Genomic DNA, 19,372 nt, shown 5'->3' on the forward strand with positions numbered 1-19,372 from the left:
TTGACCAACTCCATAGTCTGCAGCCTGCAGGCTATGCTCAGAAAGGCCACAGTGCCCTCTACTGGCTGCGGCTAGGTCTGGTCACCTCGGACCTACCACGAGGCTAAGGACCTGTAAGCAAAGGTCTCTCCTGTGGCTGCTTAGAAGCTGCAAGTCCTACCTGCCTGATCAACAGCTTTGCATCCTTTAGGGCTCAACCCAGGATCCACAGCTTCCAGAACAGTCCCCGGCCCTTTTACCTCAGGTGCTGTTTTCTGTTTGCTTATGATCAACACATAGAAACAAGTGGATGGTTGTTCTGTTGTTTTCTTTTGCCCCTGTTTGCTGGGGATCTAACTAGGACTTCAAGCATGCTAGATAGGACCCACACGCACGCGCACAAACACACACTCACGCACACACACTGAATTATAGCCTGCTTCTTACTTTTTATTCTGAGGCAGGCAGGCCTGGAATCTTCAATCCTCCTGTCTCAGCCTTCCAAGTAGTTGGGATTACCAGCCCGCAATACCAGGGTCAACTGGTTATAGCCATGCTTTTCTGTAAAGGCAAGGTTGTCTGACGCATCCCTAACTGCCCTCCCCGCTCCTCCATCTCTCCAGACCGGAATAGATAGATGGAAGGATGGTAGGTGTTCAGGAACGTCCTGTAACCCTGAAGTAAGGAGCCGTACTCGCAAGTGTGAGCCATACGCTTGGCCAAAGCAATAAAGACTTTCCAATTATCCCAACTCTGCTCAGGAACACAAGAATAATTTAGGGTTCAGAGTTGAGGTAAGAAAGGAGAATGGGGGGTCCTCAGCTATTATGAAAGCACTGAGTGGAAGGGGACACTCATCAGGATTCTGAGAAGGGGCTGAGGGGCTGCTGGTTTGGCAAGCCCTGAGGTTGCAGGTGGATAGAAAACCTGAGTGGGGGGCTGGAGAGATGGCTCAGAGGTTAAGAGCACTGACTGCTCTTCCAGAGGTCATGAGTTCAATTCCCAGCAACAACATGATGGCTCACAACCATCTGTAATGAGATCTGGTGCCCTCTTCTGGTGTGTGTGAAGCAGAATGTTGTATACATAATAAATAAATTAAGAAAATAAAAAAAGTTTTTTTTTTTTAAAAAAAAAAGAAAACCTGAGTGGGTTAACAGGTGCCCCTGGTGGCTACTGAAGGCTAAGCACACGGAAGAGAATCCTGAAGGTGGTTTCAGAAGAGAAGGGAGTTATATTTTATTATTATTCCAATGCCTGTTTGTTTTCTAAGGGGATACTGAAGGGGTGTGGATTTGGGAAGGGACGTGTAGAGGATCTGGGAGGATTTGGGGGGACAGGAAACTGTAATCACAATATATTGTATTTAAAAAACTCATTTTCCATTATAGAGGTGGGATGGAAGGTACAAGTGGATCTCAGAGTTAAGATTTCAGCTTTCAGTCCCCCAAGTTGCTCTTGGCCTGTTTTCTCATCAAATCAATGGTGCGATGAGGTGTATAGGTCTGAAGGGCAGCAGAGCCAATTCAGCCTGAAGCAAGCAGGCTGCCTTTGCTTCATGGTCCTCTGAGGGCAGGGCAGGAGGCTGACAGAGGCTCAGAGGAGCTATCCAGCTGGTGAGGGGCAGGGTTAAGACCTGAAGTCAGAGGCCACTTCCCCCACCGTGATGCTTCTTATGGTCCCCCTGGTCCCGTCCACCTGCGGCACACAGCATCTGTTGAAAAAGAAGCTTACAGCCGGGCGGTGGTGGCGCACGCCTTTAATCGCAGCACTGGGGAAGCAGAGGCAGGCGGATCTGTGATTTCAAGGCCAGCCTCGTCTACAAGAGCTAGTTCCAGGACAGGAACCAAAAAGCTACGGAGAAACCCTGTCTCGAAAATCCAAAAAGAGAAGAAGAAGGAGGAGGAGGAGGAGGAGGAGGAGGAGGAGGAGGAGGAGGAGGAGGAGGAGGAGGAGAAGAAGAAGAAGAAGAAGAAGAAGAAGAAGAAGAAGAAGAAGAAGAAGAAGAAGAAGAAGAAGCAGCAGCAGCAGCAGCAGCAGCAGCTTACAGTAGACAGCAGGGACCAGGTGAGCAGCCAAAATGGAAGCTAAAGAGTGGTTGAAAAGGCATTCCTGTGCGGGGCAATCTCACAGACAGAAAGCATTAAAGCATGCAAAGAAATTATGGCCATCACTCAATTAGTCACACCAAAGTCGCTGCTTCTGAGAAACCCAGAAGTTTTAAAGTCTGTCCACCATCCATCTGACTGATCACAAATCTGTTCACATATTCCATCCATCCATCCACTTACCCATCCATCCATCCATCCATCCATCCATCCATCCATCCATCCATCTGTCTGTCCATCCATCCATCTAACTGATCGCTCATCTATTCACACACTTCATCCATCCATCCACTTACCCATATCCATCCGTCCATCTGTCTGTCCGTCCGTCCATCTATCTAACTGATCGCTTATCCATCCTTCCTCTTACCCTTCCATCCATCCATCCATCCATCCATCCATCCATCCATCCATCTATCTATTTGTCCATTTAACTGATCACTCATCTATTCACACACTCCATCCATCCATCCATCCACTTACCCATCCATCCACTTACCCTCCATCTGTCCATCCATCCATCCATCCATCCATCCACTTACCCATCCATCCACTTACCCTCCATCTGTCCATCCATCCATCCATCCATCCATCCATCCATTTACACATTCACACATAAACACACACACATACATATACATACACATACATATATACATACACACATGCATACACACAGAGAGACAGACACACATACATATACACTCATACATACATACACACACACATGCATATACATACATACACTCACATACATACATACAAAGACTTATCCATCCACCTATCTGTCCATCTGTCCATCTCCACACACACATGTCCATTCGACTGCATGCACACTCACACATTGCCTGGAACTTACACAGTCGCTTCTCCTTCTAAGAAAGAGAAATTCGTTAGAAGGGAGACACTAAATCCACGCCCAGGGAAGGACTTAGTCTCCACTCTCCACAGAAGGAGCGTGGAGAGATCTTTGGGTCTGCTTTACAACTAGCACGTGTGTGAGAGGGGCTGTGATGGAAACGTGAGGAAAGAAGCAGCTAAGAAGGGAGGAGGGTGGGGCCTAAATAAAAAGGAGACTCTTCATGGGGACACATCCAGGAGTCACTAATTCTGGGTGGCCCTCAGCATCCCAGGATGTTTGCCCCTTTAAGGTTAATGGTCCTCAGCCCATCTCTCCAGTGTGTGTTTGGTGCCTGGTTGCAGGTTGCCGGTTCCCTACTAGGTGGCAATCCAGTCACGATTTATTGCCTCTGGAGACAGCAAGATCACCACAGTGTGGCCATTTCTACTACTGTTCTGCTGGAAATCCCACTGCCTGGAGGCAAGAGCGCCTATGGCAATGACGGCAGGTGTTTGTGACGCCTGAGAGGGAAAGTGTCCCCGGGGCTCAAGTCAGACACGGAAGGCACACTTGAGAGTCAGTCAGCCATTTGACTTCGTGTTCCGCTCTGCTTATGCGATGATTCTCTCGGGCATCAACATTCATGATGTGCCTCGTGAAAGCAAAAACGGAGGAAGAGCTTAACATTTCTTCCATGCCTTGTGTCACCCGACTCCTGCTCTGACCTCCTCCTCTCTGCATGATACCAAACTCACTGTCTCAGCACAGCAGAGCGCCCACACGCTGTCTCAGGGGCGTCTCCCAGGCTGTGACTTCTGTCACATACCACACTCAAAAGCTCTTAGAAAGATCCCAGGGTTTCAAGTCAGGGAGCTGGACTTTGAACCTCCCTGGTTCATCCTCTTTCCAGCTGTTAAGTCGCTTAACCTCCATGAGCCATAGTTTCATTGCTAAGCATGGGGAAATTCTGGGATCCATCATATAGGGTGGTTGAGAGAATAAAGTACATTAGACATGTGGGGCTGGAGAGATGGCTCAGCAGTCAAGAGCACTGGATGCTCTTCCAGAGGACCCACGTTTGATTCTTAGCACCTACGTTTGATTCTTAGCACCTACGTGGCAGCTCACAATTATCTCTAACTCCAGTTTCAGAGGATCCAATGTCACCTTCTGGCTTCTGTGGACACTACATATATGTGGTACACAGATATATGCAGGCCAAATATTTACATATATATGTATATATGTGTGGGGGGGGAAGAGCAATATATATAGTAAATGAAATCTCCAGAATAAAATTTAATGCCATTAGATGTGTAAGATGCTTACTATGGTTAATACCTGGCTGGGTATTGAAGTCTGTTAGTAAATGTGTAGCCAGGTATGGTCACTGAGCCTGTAGCTCCAGCTTTTGACAAACTGAGGCCAGCCTGGGCTATAAAGTGAAATCTTATCTCAAGGAAAAGAAAAACCTGTCGTGTTGAACTGATGCGCTCTCCCCTGGGAAGCAAGAGATCTGGGCACTGGTTAAAGGAACACGTGCATGGACAAGTCGCTGCCCTTCGCTTAATTAAATCGCAGTGGTGAGATGACATAATGCCAAGCTTTGTGTCCCATCACCTTCATACGGAATCAGTGACCTGGCACCCAGAGACCATCTCCATCCACCCTCCAGGCAGACATCGCTAGCTGATCAGAGCATTCCAAATTCCATGCTGGCCTTGGAATCATCGCTCAAGGCTCCTTGGAGGCATCACCAATCAAATCTGAATTGACAGTTGAGATTAAACTGACTTTTCATTCCTGGCCAGTGCCCTGACTGGACAGAACACAGCGTAAGAAGGACAGGAAAGGACACAGTCAAGGTGAAGTATCTGTCCGCGGTGGGTCTGAGGGTAGGGGTACAAGGCAGCATCAGGAATGTGGGGCCAGGATCCAGCGGGGACAGAACACTGGGGCACATAGTCACAACTGTCACCCTGTTTGTGCCACAGCAGCCCCCTTTACAGGGAAAGCTTGGTCTGACCCTGTGGAGAGTGCAGGAGGCGGGAAGGGTGTTGGCTGCGTGCCAGACAACCTCTCCTTTACTTTGGAGAGGTTTTGATCACAGTATTGATTTTGCCAGTGGCTGCAATTCCTCCACCTTAAGGGCAAGGAATTGGAGACACAGCTCTTTGCCATAGGGATTTGTAACCCATCACGGCCACTCCGTTGTTCATGCCCCAGTGCCTTCTGTGGAGCTGGGGTAGCACCCATGCCCACTCCATATGCCATCCTACTCATGAAAACTCAACTGCTTACCTCACCATCAGAAAGCAGACAAGGCCTGCTGGGTATGCACTCACTCCTGCCAGCTCCACCCTGAAGTCTGCCTGCTGGGACCCCGGGTAATGGAGGGGGCACAGGCCGTGCCATCTCTGCCTGGAGCCTCCTGTACTTAGACTCCCTATCTGACAACTTGCTACACTAAGGGTATAGCAAGTGAGGTCGAATCCCAGGCTAGTGAGGTTAAAACCGCAGTGGTTTGTACCAGGACCGATCAAAGCATTTACCAAAGTCGGGACTCCTAAGTTACACCCTGCTTCTGTTGCTGCTGGGACTGGCCACACTAGGCTGTAACTCCCCAAGATCACCTGCAGTCCCAGCCATTCTGTGGGCATAGTCATACTGGGGGTCATCATTCACCATGAATTTGGACAGCCAGAGCAGGAAGCGCTCATCCCAGCAGCCAAAAGAGCTTACTTCCACCCAACGCCTCCCTCCCTAGTCAGGCCTGATTGTGTATGACACTTGCTGCAGGCCGGACTTTGATGGCCGTGCTGCTGTTATGTAAGGGGTTACATAAGTCACCGTGTGATGCGTGCCCCATGTTAACAGAGCTTCTAGCCAGCTGCCATACCCCAAGTGGCCTTTCCAAGTTCCTCAAGGCAGAGCGGCTGGCTGCCTTCATCCCCCACGCTGGGCAGATAGAGTCCCTGGTTGACAGCTGTCAGACCACAGCGTATTGGGATGTCACAACCAAAGACAGGGACACACAGACAGCAGTGATCCATCATTCCCTGCCCATGGACAGTGCCGGACAGCAATGCTGGCATCTGAGAGACAGCAGTTAGCACCCATTCCCTTCCACTCTGAGGTCAAGCAGGATTTCACCTAGCTGAGATGGGGGGGTGGGGTTACGGGTCACAGAGTAGGCAGTGGGGGCTCCCTAGCACGCCGGGCTGAGGAGGAGAAGGTTAGAGCCCTGCTCTGTGGTCGGCTTAGTGCCTCAGCTCAGATCACTTGCCCCTGGCAGAGCTTGACAGAGACTCCCACCTGGGTGCAATCGGGAGTCTACCTCCTGCTTTAACTGTCATCGTGCTGGGGAAACAAGACAGTCACCGCGGTCCAGTCACGGCAGCTGCGTCTTTTGCCCAGGACATCTCTGCTTCCACAATTCTAGAACAAACCTGCAGCCAAACCCCTACTGCCCTTACCTGGACAGAGTTTGGCAGCAAAGGAAACAAGAAGTTGTTTCCAGTCGACAAGATGCAGGCTGTTCCATGGGATGGAGAGTTACTTCCGGAAACAAGCTGCCCTGTGCCAAACCTTGGTAGGACAGAACACATTTAGGGCACACAGAGTCTGACTTGGGCCATGTTGGGGTTTCACTACTGAGCTACCCCTCTGTACCCCCAGCCTAGAAAGACATTTTAAGATTGGATTCCCATGGAGCCCACTAATCTAAGAAGCATGCAGATATCACTTCAAGGACACAGGCATGCTGCCATCTTGCCATCTTATAGGAAGCCCATCCACTGACAGCAATATTCTTGGGAGCAGGGAATATCCTTGTACCAGGGAATAGGGCCCATGTGTCACAAGCTAGGTGCTGATTGAAAGGGCAGAAAAGGGCTGGATACTTGAGGCAATGCCCCAGCATGGTGGGAGCTAGAGGGGTCTGAGGGGAGCTGGCAGGTGCCTACCCCGTGGGTCACAGGACCTTGGAGTCTATCTCCGGCAGAGTGTACCAGGGGTTTGGAGCAGAAAGGATGCTGCCTGATCGTACCTGTCTTGGTGCTGGGACTTTGCTACAGAATTTCCCCTCCTAAACCCTGGGGGTTAAAATAGCAATGACACGGCCCTCAGCCATGCAGAGGCAACTGCCGAGGACACTGAGTGTGTGATGGCTGCCACTGCAGGGATCACAGCCCCAACCTACCCCTGTCTGGGTGCCCGGCTCGGCTCAGAGAACAGGTGCTAGCTCCAGGTGTTGGAATTGCAGCTCATTAGCACTGAGCCATCTCTAGAGGAGGGACAGGTGCCCCATCCCTACAGCAGCAGCCTCTGGGTACCACTTCTGAGTGAGGGCCTGTGGCCATCTGTCTGCCATTTAGGCTGTGGTATGAAGGTGTGGGCCAGGATGCTGAGAGGAGGACAGGAGAAGAAGGCGGCAAAAATACAGGGAAACAGAGGAGGGGAGGAGAAGAGGCGGGTGGGAGACACTCAACAAGTGGGCACGGAGACCCTGCCATGAGCGCTTCCCAAGCAACTTTGTTCACCATGTGGCTGTCGGCCTCACCTTCTCTCTGGGCAGTTGGTGGGCAGGGCCAAGGCAGCCTGGGCTTCCTTGCTTGCTCCAACTGAGCGGCCCTGCTTGCAGCCCTGCCGGCGTTGGCACGGTGACAGTAGCCAAGTGTGCAAACTTGTGCCATTGTCCCTGGGCCAGGGGGAGCCATGGAGACTAGCTAATATGACACAGGAAAATGTTTGCTGATGGCAATTCTATGGGCTTTGTCCACCTCTTTCTCCATCATGACGACTCGATTTAAGTCCCTAACTGTTTGACTACAAATGCAAGGGGACCGTGCAACGCCACCCTTTTGTCCAGCCGCACTGAATGGGCAATTCAGGCTTTGTGCGGCTCAATTGAGGAAGCAGACATAAAGACAAGATTCCTGAGAGCCCCGGCTCCCTTCCCATGGATATCCCAGCACCCCTCAGCTAGCCTGTCCAGGCTACCTTTCCCCACATCAGTGTACCTCTCGACCCATCCCAGGGGACCCTTCAGGAAGGGTGGGGAAAGAGGCTAGAGACACGAGGACAGACAGAGTCAGAGAGCACACGCTCAACACTCAAGGGCAGAGGGAAAGCAGCCCACGCCAGCTTACCCCATCCGATTGTCTGTCTGCACTGGAGCATGGCAGCTGGAGGCCTGGAGTATCTGGGGAAGGTTGGGTGCCTGTCTCTACTGCATCCAGCCCTCCTTGATCCTGGACATTTTGCACACACACCCCCTACTCCCTCAAGAAACCAGGGTACCGAGGTCAAGGGGAGGGGGTGTGTGGAGGCCGGGGAAAGTGGGGCTGAAGGGTAGAAATTTACCGGGAAATGATTGCATTTGGGAGCTGTCTTTTTTTGTGATGGTCCCCATGGTGACAATTTGTGACGGCAAAGAATGTGGGACCGGGGCTCCGCCGCCTGATTGGGATGCTTTGTATCTGGAGAGGCGCTCCTGATTGGCCTGAGGGCCCCCCAGCTCCGGACTTGTCCTCCATTCAGCCCACTCAAGGGCTGCACAACTGCTTCTCACCCTGCACGGAGCTCGCTGCACGCCAGCTCGCCGGGCTTGCCTGGGTCTACGGTGGGGAACCTGCCGGCCACGTTGGCGGGGGTCCCAGCCCGCACCTTCGGTTAGTGTGGAGTCCCAAGTGGTCTGACTAGGCTGGGTGGAGGGTGTGAGCGGGCTAGGGCCTTGGGGGAGGGGCACAGTGCTGTGGGTGGCGGCCGAGGAGGCATGAAATTGCTGCAGATGGTTCTACAGGGGAGTTCCTGCTGCCGGCAGCCTGAGATGAGCCTTGAAGGCAGGTCTAGATTAAGTGCTAGACAGGGATCCTGCCTGGCCCTGTGTGAGAGTTGGGGGTGGAGCGTGGGGACTGCAGAGGGGGCGGGGTGGTGGGAGGGGGAGGCCACCACCACGGAGGGGGAAGGGGGCTTGGCCTTCTGTAGAGAATTTCTTTGGCTTTGAAAATAAAACTTGAATGGCGATTCGTGCCTGCTGGGCTCACAGTATGTGGGAGACGCGACCAGCTGGAAATGTAGCCCCAGCAATGCCACTTGTAGCTAGATGGTTTTGAGCAAGGTGATTCTTTTTTCTGAGCGTCACTTTCCAGGAGGGGGCAACAGACCCTCAAAGACTGAATGAAATAGCTGGCACCTGTCTCATTTAGTCAAGAGATGCTGAATGACTTACCAGGTGTCCCATTGTGGATCCTGGTTGGGACAGAAGGGTGCCGGGATCGGCGGGGGGGGGGGGGGGGGGGGGGGGGGGGGGGGGGGGGGGGGGGGGGGGGGGGGGGGGGGGGGGGGGGGGGGGGGGGGGAGGAGGGCTCTTTGCATTCAGTCCTGGTGGCCCTGGCAAGGTGTAACTGCCCTGGAGAGACTCCAGCTGCCTTTTGTGCTCCCCAGGTCCGCCCTGTGCTCTCTTTGGAGCTGCCAGCCCCCAGCAGAGCCTGCACTCTTCATGGAAAGCCCCGCGCGGTTCCCGTGGTGATGGCAGCTGACAGTGATGTGAAGATGCTGTTGAATTTTGTCAACCTGGCGTCCAGTGACATCAAGGCAGCCCTGGACAAGTCGGCCCCCTGCCGCCGCTCTGTGGACCATCGCAAGTACCTGCAGAAGCAACTCAAGCGCTTCTCTCAGAAGTATTCGAGGTTCCCTAGGGGCCTGCCTGGCAGGGTGACGGAGCCTCATCTGCCCAGAGGGCCGGAAGAGAGGCCTGGGCAGCTGCCCCTCCACCCGTGCCCCGAATCCAGCCCTGGCGGGGATGGGTGCTGCAAGGAGAAGGCCCTGGGGACCCCCTTCAGGGAGGAGTGCCTTTCTAAGGAGCAGAGCTTTGGGGGGCTGAATGCAGAGGCTGCTAGACCTGGCCAGGTGCCCATGAGGAAGAGACAGCTGCCTGCTTCATTCTGGGAGGAACCAAGGCCCACCCTGAGCTACTCAATGGGGCTGGAGGTGGGCCTAACACCCAGGGAGGCATCTCTGTATGAGAATAAGAAAAATTGCAAGGGTCTTGAGTCCCTGGGGCCTGAGACGGCTCCATTGCCCATGTCCCCAAGGGTTCTAGCTGACACGGAGCCACTCAAGATGTCTGGGGTATCTTTGGTAGGCAGCCTTGATGCCTGGAGCTACTGCCCATTCCAGTACCATGGACAGCCCATCTTCCCCAGCCTTCCAGGGGTCCTGCCACAAGGTCCAGTACCCAGTCTGGGCTTGTGGAGGAAAAGCCCAGCCTCACCAGTGGAGCTAACCCACTTCTGCAAGGATGTGGACAATCCAGGGCCCAAAGTGTACAGACCCGTGGTTCTGAAGCCTATTCCCACTAAACCAGCCATGCCTCCGCCCCTCTTCAATGTCTTCGGCTACCTCTAGCTGGATGGCCTTAGCCCCCTTTGTTGGCCTGCAGGATGGGGTCTCTGATAAGCTCTCCAAGTGAGAAGAGAGCAGGGCAGGGGTCTAGCCGGGCTGCTTCAGGGAGGGGGCTCCTCAGCCAGGCATCTATTCGACTCTTGCAGTCTATGGGGCCAGGCACAGGAGCCCTTCCCCAGGAGACACGCCTCCCTATCCCTGTGGAGACCATGGGCAATGGGACCCTAGTCTGTTCAGCTGCCATCTGCTGGGGGGTGGGGGAGGGCATCTCACTTGTTCTTTTTGTTCTGTGTAAATATTGAGAAAGTTAAAAAAAATAAAGATTTTTTTTTGCAGTTTCTACCTCTTGGGTGTCATGAAGTGGGTTAGTTTCCAGATGCAGGGTCGATATAGAGGATGGCTGCAGGAAGGGGTGGCTTGTAGCCTCTGAGATATCTGGAGATGGGTGCTGAAGGCCATGGCTCAATTCATAGGAAGCAGGTGGGAAGGGATGGGGAAAGACCTTGGGGAAGGATACTTGGTCCAGACATCTGCAGAAAGAGGTGGGCGAAGTCTGGATCCAGTGGTTCATAGTGCTCTGTCCTAGGGAGGTAGAGCTATAATTTTGGTGTGCCTGCACCTTAGGCTGTGCCAGAGTAGCCATGCAAGATCCTGGTCTGAGATAAAATCAGAACAGTGAGATTTCAGTTTCTTGTGACCAAACTGTCCCTTTTAAGCATGAGCGTGGTTATATGTCCACAGTGAATCAAATCAAAGCAAAACCCAAACCCCAAGCCCTAAAGCCACAGCCTCTAACTAACTCCCATCCCAGTTTTCTGCGGATTGCTCTCAGCCACGTGTCAATGAAATGTGAATACCTCTGCCTGTGGCTGGATAGACGTGCATATTGGGGACAAAGACCCAGGCTTCCCCTGATAGTTCCCAGACGGCAAGCTGCTGAGTTAAGTGGCTTCCTGAGTAGCACTGGCCTAGGCACGCTCTAGTGTGGCTGGGCTACACGGTATCATCAAACCAGGATCTTTGCAACCAGGTCTGGTGCTGGGCCAGCCTCTGCTCCCCACATAGGGGATTCCAATAGTTTGTGCCCATCCCTTCTGCTATCTCCTTCATGGCCTGCCTCTGAGCAAGCCCTTAGCTAACTGCACATCCAGGATTCGAGGCTGAACATGGCCCTTTGGTCCTAGCCTACTCCCCCAACCCCGCATGTCCCACCAGGGAGTCTACCAGAAGTGCAATTGGCCAGGGAAAGGTGGGCAGTATTCCAGGATTCTGAGGCTTTCTGTCCAAAGCATCAGACTTCAGCATCATGGATGCTAACACGGCAGAGTTGTCCTAAGTCATTTTCTGGCATGTGGAAGGGGCAGGTCTTTAGCCTATGCTCCATCTTAGAAAACACAGAGGGACCAGGAGCAGGTGTGTGCCCTCTCCTACCCAAAAGCATCATCACCAAGAACGCTTGGACCCACGCAATGGTTCTCAGTCTCCTCCAAGCTATACAGCATGGGCCTCAAAGCTCTGGTCCTGTCACCTACTGATCAAGTTACTTGTCTATGCTGAAATTTCCTCACCCAAAAATGTGAGATTGGACATAGACCGGCCACATGGGCTGTTGTTTACATGGAAGTCTGACTTCTGTTATTACATAAAGTTGTCTCCCACACTTAGGCACCCAGAGGTCCTTGCGGGCTGGCAGAGTAGAACTACTCACAGATCATGTTGTCCACTGCAGTGAGCGCCTTGGACACCCTACCGCCCACCACCCTACTCCTAGAGCAGGAGCACCCCCAGAGCCATACATTCTCAGGGGCTGCTGAGCCCCACCCACCATGACTAAGTCCTGGTCCTACACCAGCCTTTTTCTATAGGGGCTCAGCTTCCCCAGTGGCACCTGTAGATCCATTCCTTCAAAAGCCAGAAGGCTTCATTTAAAATCAGAAACAGGAACTGGAGAGATGGCTCAGTAGTTAAGAGCACTTGGTTTGATTTCCAGCATCCACATCAGAAGGCTTAGAGCTGCCTATAATCCGACACCAGGGCACCCGATACCCGTGGGTTCCATGGGAAGCTACACACACGATGCACATAAACTCACACAGCTTTGCACACGTAAATAAACAAATCTTTAAGAAATAAAAGCAGAAACCTTTAATGGAACGCGACCCACACAACAGGGACCCGGGGTACCAGTCTCCTTCATATGGGAAGCAGCTACAGGGAGCACACTGCTCATCTGGGAGACTTGAAATTGGAGAGGGAAAAGCAGCCTTAGTGGCAGCAGGAGATACACCTCCAACCAAAGAGCAAGGCGTGAGCTGACAATGTAGCTCAGGTAGATAGAGAGCTTGGATAACGTGCACAAAGTCCTGGGCTTGAATCCATCATTGAAAAAGAAATAAGTAGCAGAGAGGGAGGAGAACAAAGAAAGAGTGAGATCAAGTTGTGTTGGTGTGGCTCCGAGCAAAACCCGAAGCCAGTACAGGGGCTCCCTTTTGCTCAGTCTCCTGCTCCTACCACGAGGGCGAGCATCCTCATGCTCATGCGTTACGACTAGGGCCAGACTTCCAAAAGGCAGTTTGTGATACTGTGTGACATCTCTAAGGCAGGCACCCTGGCTGGGTTTGGTGGCACAATGGAGTCCAGAGTGGCAGTCAAGCACTCAGGCCTCAGGCCAGATTTAATATTTGGGAGTTGGAACACACTTAGCAGCTTCCTCTGTACCTTTGAGGCTAAGCATCCCCAGGACAGAGGATGCAAGGTTCCCTCTGGACTTGCTCCAGTGAAACATCAAGGGATGCAACCAAACACAAAACTAGAACCAACCCCACAGGGATTTGTTGTGGATGCTCAGGCAAGTGCCTTCCCCTTCTCAACCTCTATCTCATCATGACCTTGCGGGTATAGACAAGATGCTGCTTAGCCCCCCAGAGCCCAAGAGGCTTTTCCCCTTCATGCACAGAAAACATTGAAAAACTGGTGCAACTCCAATGAAAACAGCATGTGCTGGGTCTCAGCTTCTGGGCCTCAAAGCCCTTTGATTAAGGGCGATGACCGTGCCGAGCCTCAGCACTCACCTGCAAACGGGACACCTGCTCCCACCTTCTCTCACAGGAACATGATGGCCAGGGCTCCTGTGCTCTCCAGACCACCATCTCTCCAGGTCTGGATTGCTTTCCTGACTATTTCTACTTCTGTAGCAAACAAGGCGTGAGAAGGAGGATCAGGGAATGTGCAAGACAACCCCAGGTATCAAGAGGACTCGTAGGCATGGATCCACCACTAGTGATGGAGCTCTGGTTTCCATGGTGATTGAACTAGGAGAAGAAACCGAATGGCTCTCTACTGGTCCATGAAGGACATACCCTCATGAGTCTTTCTTTGAAAGCCCAACAAAGGGGGCTCTGCATACCCTATACCTAGCCTCTGCTCAATCCTACTACTGCCAGGAGCAAGGCTGAGACCCCAGGAGCAGCTGAGAACCTCGGGCCTGGAGAGTCTGAAGGGAGGAACGTCACAGGGCAGAAAAGTAGTACGCAACATTTATTTTACACAATGAAGCACTCAGACTGAGGGTTTCCCACCCCCAGCCTGAAAGCTCAGAGTCCAGTGAGGGACTTACAGCCAGACCAGGTAATTCCAGGCAGGTGAACTCATTCCTAGAGTTCTCCAGCTGAAGGCCAGGATTCCTGCCTGGACCACCTTTCCCAGACCAGCTCTGCCCTGGCCCCAGGTCAAAGGTCTCTGGCAATGCCAAATGGCAGACAGGCAGGTCTGTGAGTCATTCACAGTTTGAAACTGGAGGTTCCTCGCCTACTCCACACACGGACTCTCACTTTGGGCGAAGCTCGTACAGGGAACCAAGAGCACACTTGGCAGCCTCAGTCTGACCTCAGGTGCGTCTGGATGCCGGCTGCCTGAGGTGTCACGAAAACAGTCATATCCTCGCTAGCTGGTTACTGTGTGTTTTCGTATTTCAGGTATCTGATTAGCCGGCCTGGGAGCGGCAGTGTGTCCAGCAGTTTTATCCGGTATTTTCCTATGGCCTTCCGAACCTGCAGCCGACAGAGGTGAGCCAGAGGTCTTGGAGGTTCTAGAAAGAGGAGAAAATGGATGGGAGATGGACACTTGTCATTCGTACTGAGCAAGGGGTGTGGCCAGTGAGTTCAGCCAATGATGAGGCTAAGTCCAAGAGGGGTAGGTACTTGCTGTTGGGAACTTCAGTCCCCACAGTTGGGACTAGCAAAGTGCCTTTCTACCTTCAACCTGCACAGATCTGCACAGACCAAAGTGGTCGAGGTAAACGCCACACCCACTTCCCAGGTAAGGCTACTCGCCCCGCCCAGGATGTCCTTGGGACTCAAGCTTACAACCCCGTCTTTTGATTCTTCTCTTCACACACAACTTGGATCCCCAAACAGCCTCAGCAATTGGTCAGAATTTGACCTCTCAGGCGTCCCCTGAGGAACTTAATGTGGGGCTCCTGCTATCACTGAGAAGGCAGATGAAGCAGACAGCCTGACAGCAGAACTAGGGGACTCCCTGCAGGCTGTAGACTCCTACTTGGTTGTTCCCGGACACCCCTGGATACCTTATGGTCTGGCGTTTGCTCGGTTTGGGGGTGGGGATGAAGAACGGCAGAAGGGTGCATCTGGTAATTGGGTAATTTATTTGGGCACGGGGAAGTAGCTTGTTAACTAAAACAAGTCATTCATTCATGCATGATCCATCCATCCGTTCAACAAACACATGCTGGGCCAGAGATGAAGCGGCACCTTCTGGAGGATATGGAGAAGGTTCTGCACCTCTGAGAGGGGTCCGGAGGAATGTTCCTCATGAGGAAAGCCAAGGCATTTCCAGTAGGGAAGATGGCAAATGCCTGCCTAGCCCAATTGCAAGACCTCAAGACACTCTGGGGTTTCTGACAAATACCTGGTGTCCCTGCCACTTCTGACATCAGGGCCTGAGCCTCTGTCTAGGAAGGTAGGGCCTTTTCTGTGGAGAGGGAAGCAGGTAGCCCAAGACCCAGAAGTCTGGGCGGGGGGGGGGGGGGGGGGGGGGGTAGCCTGTTTTCTCCACAACACAATGATGTCGACCTCAGAATACCTAGTGCAGGAGTGGGTGGAGAGCGAGCCAGAGAGAAATGGCTTTAAAGTAACCAAGGCAGGCCTGAGAACTGTGTACCACCTGTTCCCAAGTGCTCACTACAGTCCTCTGCCCCTGGGGCCGAGTCTAGATGTGAGAGACGGCCCCTTTCTAAGGCCTGCATCTGGGTGTGGCTCACTCCACCCTCTGGTGGTCAGGGATCATGGTGGCAGCAGCCAGTGACTTGGTTAGTGAAGGATTATGACATTCTCTATAGCAGCGACTGAGTAGGTGGTAGATAGATGACCCCTGTCCCCTGCTGCTGCTACCCTACTTGTCAAAGGAATCAGCTGAGAGTTGTTCACCCAGATGTGTGCCCAGGGAAGATCCTATGGTAGTTAGGGCTCAAGGGTACCGGTGGGATCAAGGAGGAATTGGGTGCTAAGGATGGGAGCAGTCTTGGTGGTATGGTGATAACCTAGCACAGACCAGTCCCTGTGTTACCTGCCTGGCAGACATTGCCTCCTGGGCCCAGGCAAGCCAGGCTTTGTCATCTAGTGCTGGAAGGGTTGGGGCCGTGAGCCTGCCTTCTTTCTCTATTCAGGGGTGAGAGACCATTCTCACAGCCACCCCGTGGCCCTACAAAGGCTACTCCAGATGACCTGCAGAGCATCAACTCTTGTGTGCCCGAAATCTACTGGGAATGCAGGCTCCAGATCTGCACAAAGGAGCTGCCCATCGGATAAGATCTGGGTGCTGGGCAGTAGATTCACAGCTCCCTCCGGGTACCAGAACTATTTCAAACAGCCTGAAGTAGGGAGTAACGTTACCAGGCCTGGGCTGGCATCTACCTAGCTATGTGACTTTGGCAGAGCAGGGCCGGGCACAGCCTGTACTGGCATGGGTCACACCGCCTGAAGTCTGCGTCTCCGTGGGACGGAGGCTATGCTGGCAGCAGCAGCCACAGCCCTACCTGCCTTCTCCTTGATGACGGCCCAGTCCTCAAAGCTGTCAATGTGCTCCTTCAGCCGGGAGCACAGCTGCACATTGCCTACGTAGTCCAGAAGCACGTCGATGATGGGTCCAGCCCAGCGGCTCACTTCCGGGGCCGACAGGAGCTCGCAGAACTGAAAGAGGAACACAGCACTCTTAGGTGATGCCAGAGAGGATCTGACCAGGTGCCTTCTACGAACTCCTCCTCTTAGTGTGGTCCTCTCAGCACGGGCATCTGTCACCTGGCATGCGAGACAGATGAGTCGGGCTGGTCCCTCACTTCTCTGAGTTTCGACTTCCTTTCCTATAAATTGTGCATACGGCATTCATTCCAAGGCAGTTTTTTAAAAAAAGAATATAAACTCTTTTGTATATTTTAATTTATTATTATTTTGGACTGAGAATGAACTACCGCATCATTCAGTGCTCTCTGACAGATCAAATCCCTGGCCCTCTTTTATACTTTATTTTTCAAAAGTTATTTTATTCTTTTGATTATCTGCACACATGTGTGTGAACATATGTATGTGTGCAAGTGTGCTCCCACAGGGCAGGGGATTCCCTTGGAGTTGGAGCTACAGGTGGTTGTGAGCCACCCATGGTGGGTGCTCAGAACCCAACTCCAGTCCTCAAGAGCGTCCCAATACACTACTGAGCCATCTCTCCGGGCTCTGTTTTGCTTTTTTGAGATAGGCTCTCACTAAGTTGTTAAAGATGACCTTTAAGTTACTCTGCAGCTGGCAGACTTGCAGTCCTCTTGCCTCTGGGGTTACAGACAGGCCTACATCACCTGGTGTGAGCAATGGAGTCTGTCCCTGATGCTCACCACAGGTTCATTCTCCCCCTGCCATAACCACTAGCCCAACCTGCTTCGGAAGTACGGTTATCAACCTGCCCTCCCTTCCCTGTCACCGGCCTGTCCCTGCCCCCCTCCCCATGCACCTGCACCACACTGGGTGCCTTGTCGTCCACTGGATGGAAGGTGCCGAGTCGTTGGGGAGGCGGGTGCGGCCCGTTGCCGTACATGCAGGAGAAACAGGACTCGCCATCACAGCCGAGGTCCATGAGGAACTTGAGCAACGAAAGGCACTTTATAGCAAACATGATGGTGGCGGGGAAGGTGGTGGGGTGCGTGGCGATGTAGGCGTCGATGTTGGCGCCATGGTCCAACAGGAGCTGCATGGTGCGCAGGCAGCCGTGGCGGATGGCCACGAGAAGGGGGCTGATGATGTCGCAGTTGGGGTCGGCACCCGCCAGCAGCAGCAGCTCGGTGGCGTACACGTTGTTGTTGACCACGGCGAAGTAGAGAGCAGAACTCCGGCGGTCCTCGTAGAGGCGCGAGCGCTCGGGCGCCAGAGGCGCGTTCACGTCGAAGCGCGCGGCCAGCAGCACCTCCAGCACAGCGTCGTGGTTGCGCTCGGCCGCCAGGTGCAGCGGGCTAATGCCGCTGCGACGCACTCGCGTGCGGCTGGTCACGGGCAGCAGCATCTGCACAATCCTGTGGGGACAGCCGGGCACACGCGGGTCAGGAGACTGCACGCGTGTGCATGGCCTGGCCAGCAGAGGGCGCCTAGAGGCCAGCCATGCTCAGTTGGCCTGTTCTAGTCACAAAGCCAAAAAAGGGTGGAGCTGGCTGGTGAGTTCTGGATAAACCTCAGCCAGATGGTCTATGGTTTAAAGCACCTCTCGTGGACTCCAGCCTAAATAAAGGATGCTTGTGGATGGAGAGGTGATGGCTTGGAGGTTAAGAGCTCTGGATGATCTTCCAGAGGACCCAGTTCGATTCCCAGCACCCACGGGGCAGCGCACAACCGTTTGTAACTCCAGTTCCAGAGAACCTGAAACACTCTTCGGATGACTACGGGTACCAATCATACACGCGGTACGTGAACATACATGCGAACAAAACACCGATCCACTAATAATAAAGACCGTGGCTCCCAGGAATCCGATGAAAGTGGCAGGAAGCCCCCGCACACCCACTGAAAGCCCACACTACTATGCAGGAGTAGTAGAGTTGGGTGCTGAAATCTGGTACCAGACCCTACCCTGGATGGGAAGGAAACACTGAGAATCTGGTTTGATCGTTATGAGAGCCCATAAAGCATGTCTTGTTGCCCCCACTCCACAGATGAGAACAATTGAGGCTTCGAGCAGTTAAGGAACTTATACTAGGAGGGGCATTTTGGGACTGAATTGTCTTTCTTCCCTCTCCTGCTACACTGGTAGCTGATGGAACCTCTAGACGTGGTGAGGGGAGGCATGGAGCCAGAAAGGGAGAAAACTCTCAACCACTCTGTCCCCATGTCCTTCATTCTCCTCTCCTAACAGATGCAGTTTTTCTCCTGGTGTGTCACACCTGTTTTTAAAGTCCCTTTGCCCACTTTTGACAGGGAGAGCTCGGCCAGCCACCACCAAGGTTGGAGCTCCCACCGTCCTGGCTTCCGGCCACTGGATCGGGCTCTGATCTCAATACTCCACCTACAAATCTTCATAGTTCTCCTAGGGGACCTTTGAGACTGTATTTGTAAGAGTCTTTGACTTCCAGAGAAGGAAACCCAGAGAAGGTACAGAATTCCCAAGGACACACAGCCAGGAAGTGAAACCGCCAAGATTTGAATTCAGATTGTCCGATCCTTTAGGCTACGCTCTTAACTACTCTCCCACTTCTGCTGTAGCAATCAGGGTGACAGCTGATAGGTCACGGGGTTTTACAATTCTCACAGCGCATTAACTGGCCTGGTCCAGTTTACCCTCACTGTAGCCCTATGGGGTATCCAGAGCAAGCTTTGTCTATCTTTTTTAACAGACATTGCTCAGAAAACCAGCGACGAACTAGAGGTCATAGGATAAATAGCTCTAAGGCTTTGACCCAAGACCCCTTCATCTCAGCTCTTGACCCCAGGACCCCTCATCTTGGCTCTTGTTTCCTGGATCCCTGCCACCTTCTAGAACAAGCACTTAC

General features: G+C 52.9%; 2 protein-coding genes across 2 annotated transcripts in view; one reads left to right on the forward strand and one right to left on the reverse strand.

The window, feature by feature from the left end:
* The first annotated feature begins 8,380 nt into the window (after positions 1-8,380).
* On the forward strand, positions 8,381-10,600 carry Fam181a (family with sequence similarity 181 member A). The gene is made up of 2 exons (XM_050151556.1): positions 8,381-8,600; positions 9,376-10,600. The coding sequence occupies exon 2, from the start codon at positions 9,460-9,462 to the stop codon at positions 10,336-10,338; it is 879 nt and encodes a 292-aa protein (XP_050007513.1). The 5' UTR covers positions 8,381-8,600; positions 9,376-9,459; the 3' UTR covers positions 10,339-10,600.
* A 1,904-nt stretch (positions 10,601-12,504) lies between these two features.
* The window catches only part of Asb2 (ankyrin repeat and SOCS box containing 2), a 39,471-nt gene continuing 32,603 nt past the window's right edge, over positions 12,505-19,372 (reverse strand). Inside the window, exons 8-10 of the mRNA XM_050151559.1 lie at positions 17,350-17,905; positions 16,388-16,541; positions 12,505-14,422 (exon numbers count right to left, since the gene is read on the reverse strand). Of these exons, the coding sequence (XP_050007516.1) occupies positions 14,286-14,422; positions 16,388-16,541; positions 17,350-17,905 (847 nt within the window). The 3' untranslated portion in view covers positions 12,505-14,285. The remainder of the gene's footprint in view (positions 14,423-16,387; positions 16,542-17,349; positions 17,906-19,372) is intronic.

The sequence above is a fragment of the Alexandromys fortis genome, unplaced genomic scaffold (genome assembly GCF_014885135.2).
Source record: "Alexandromys fortis isolate MF-2015 unplaced genomic scaffold, M_Fortis_MF-2015_v1.1 scaffold_63, whole genome shotgun sequence".
NCBI classification, from domain to species: domain Eukaryota; kingdom Metazoa; phylum Chordata; class Mammalia; order Rodentia; family Cricetidae; genus Alexandromys; species Alexandromys fortis.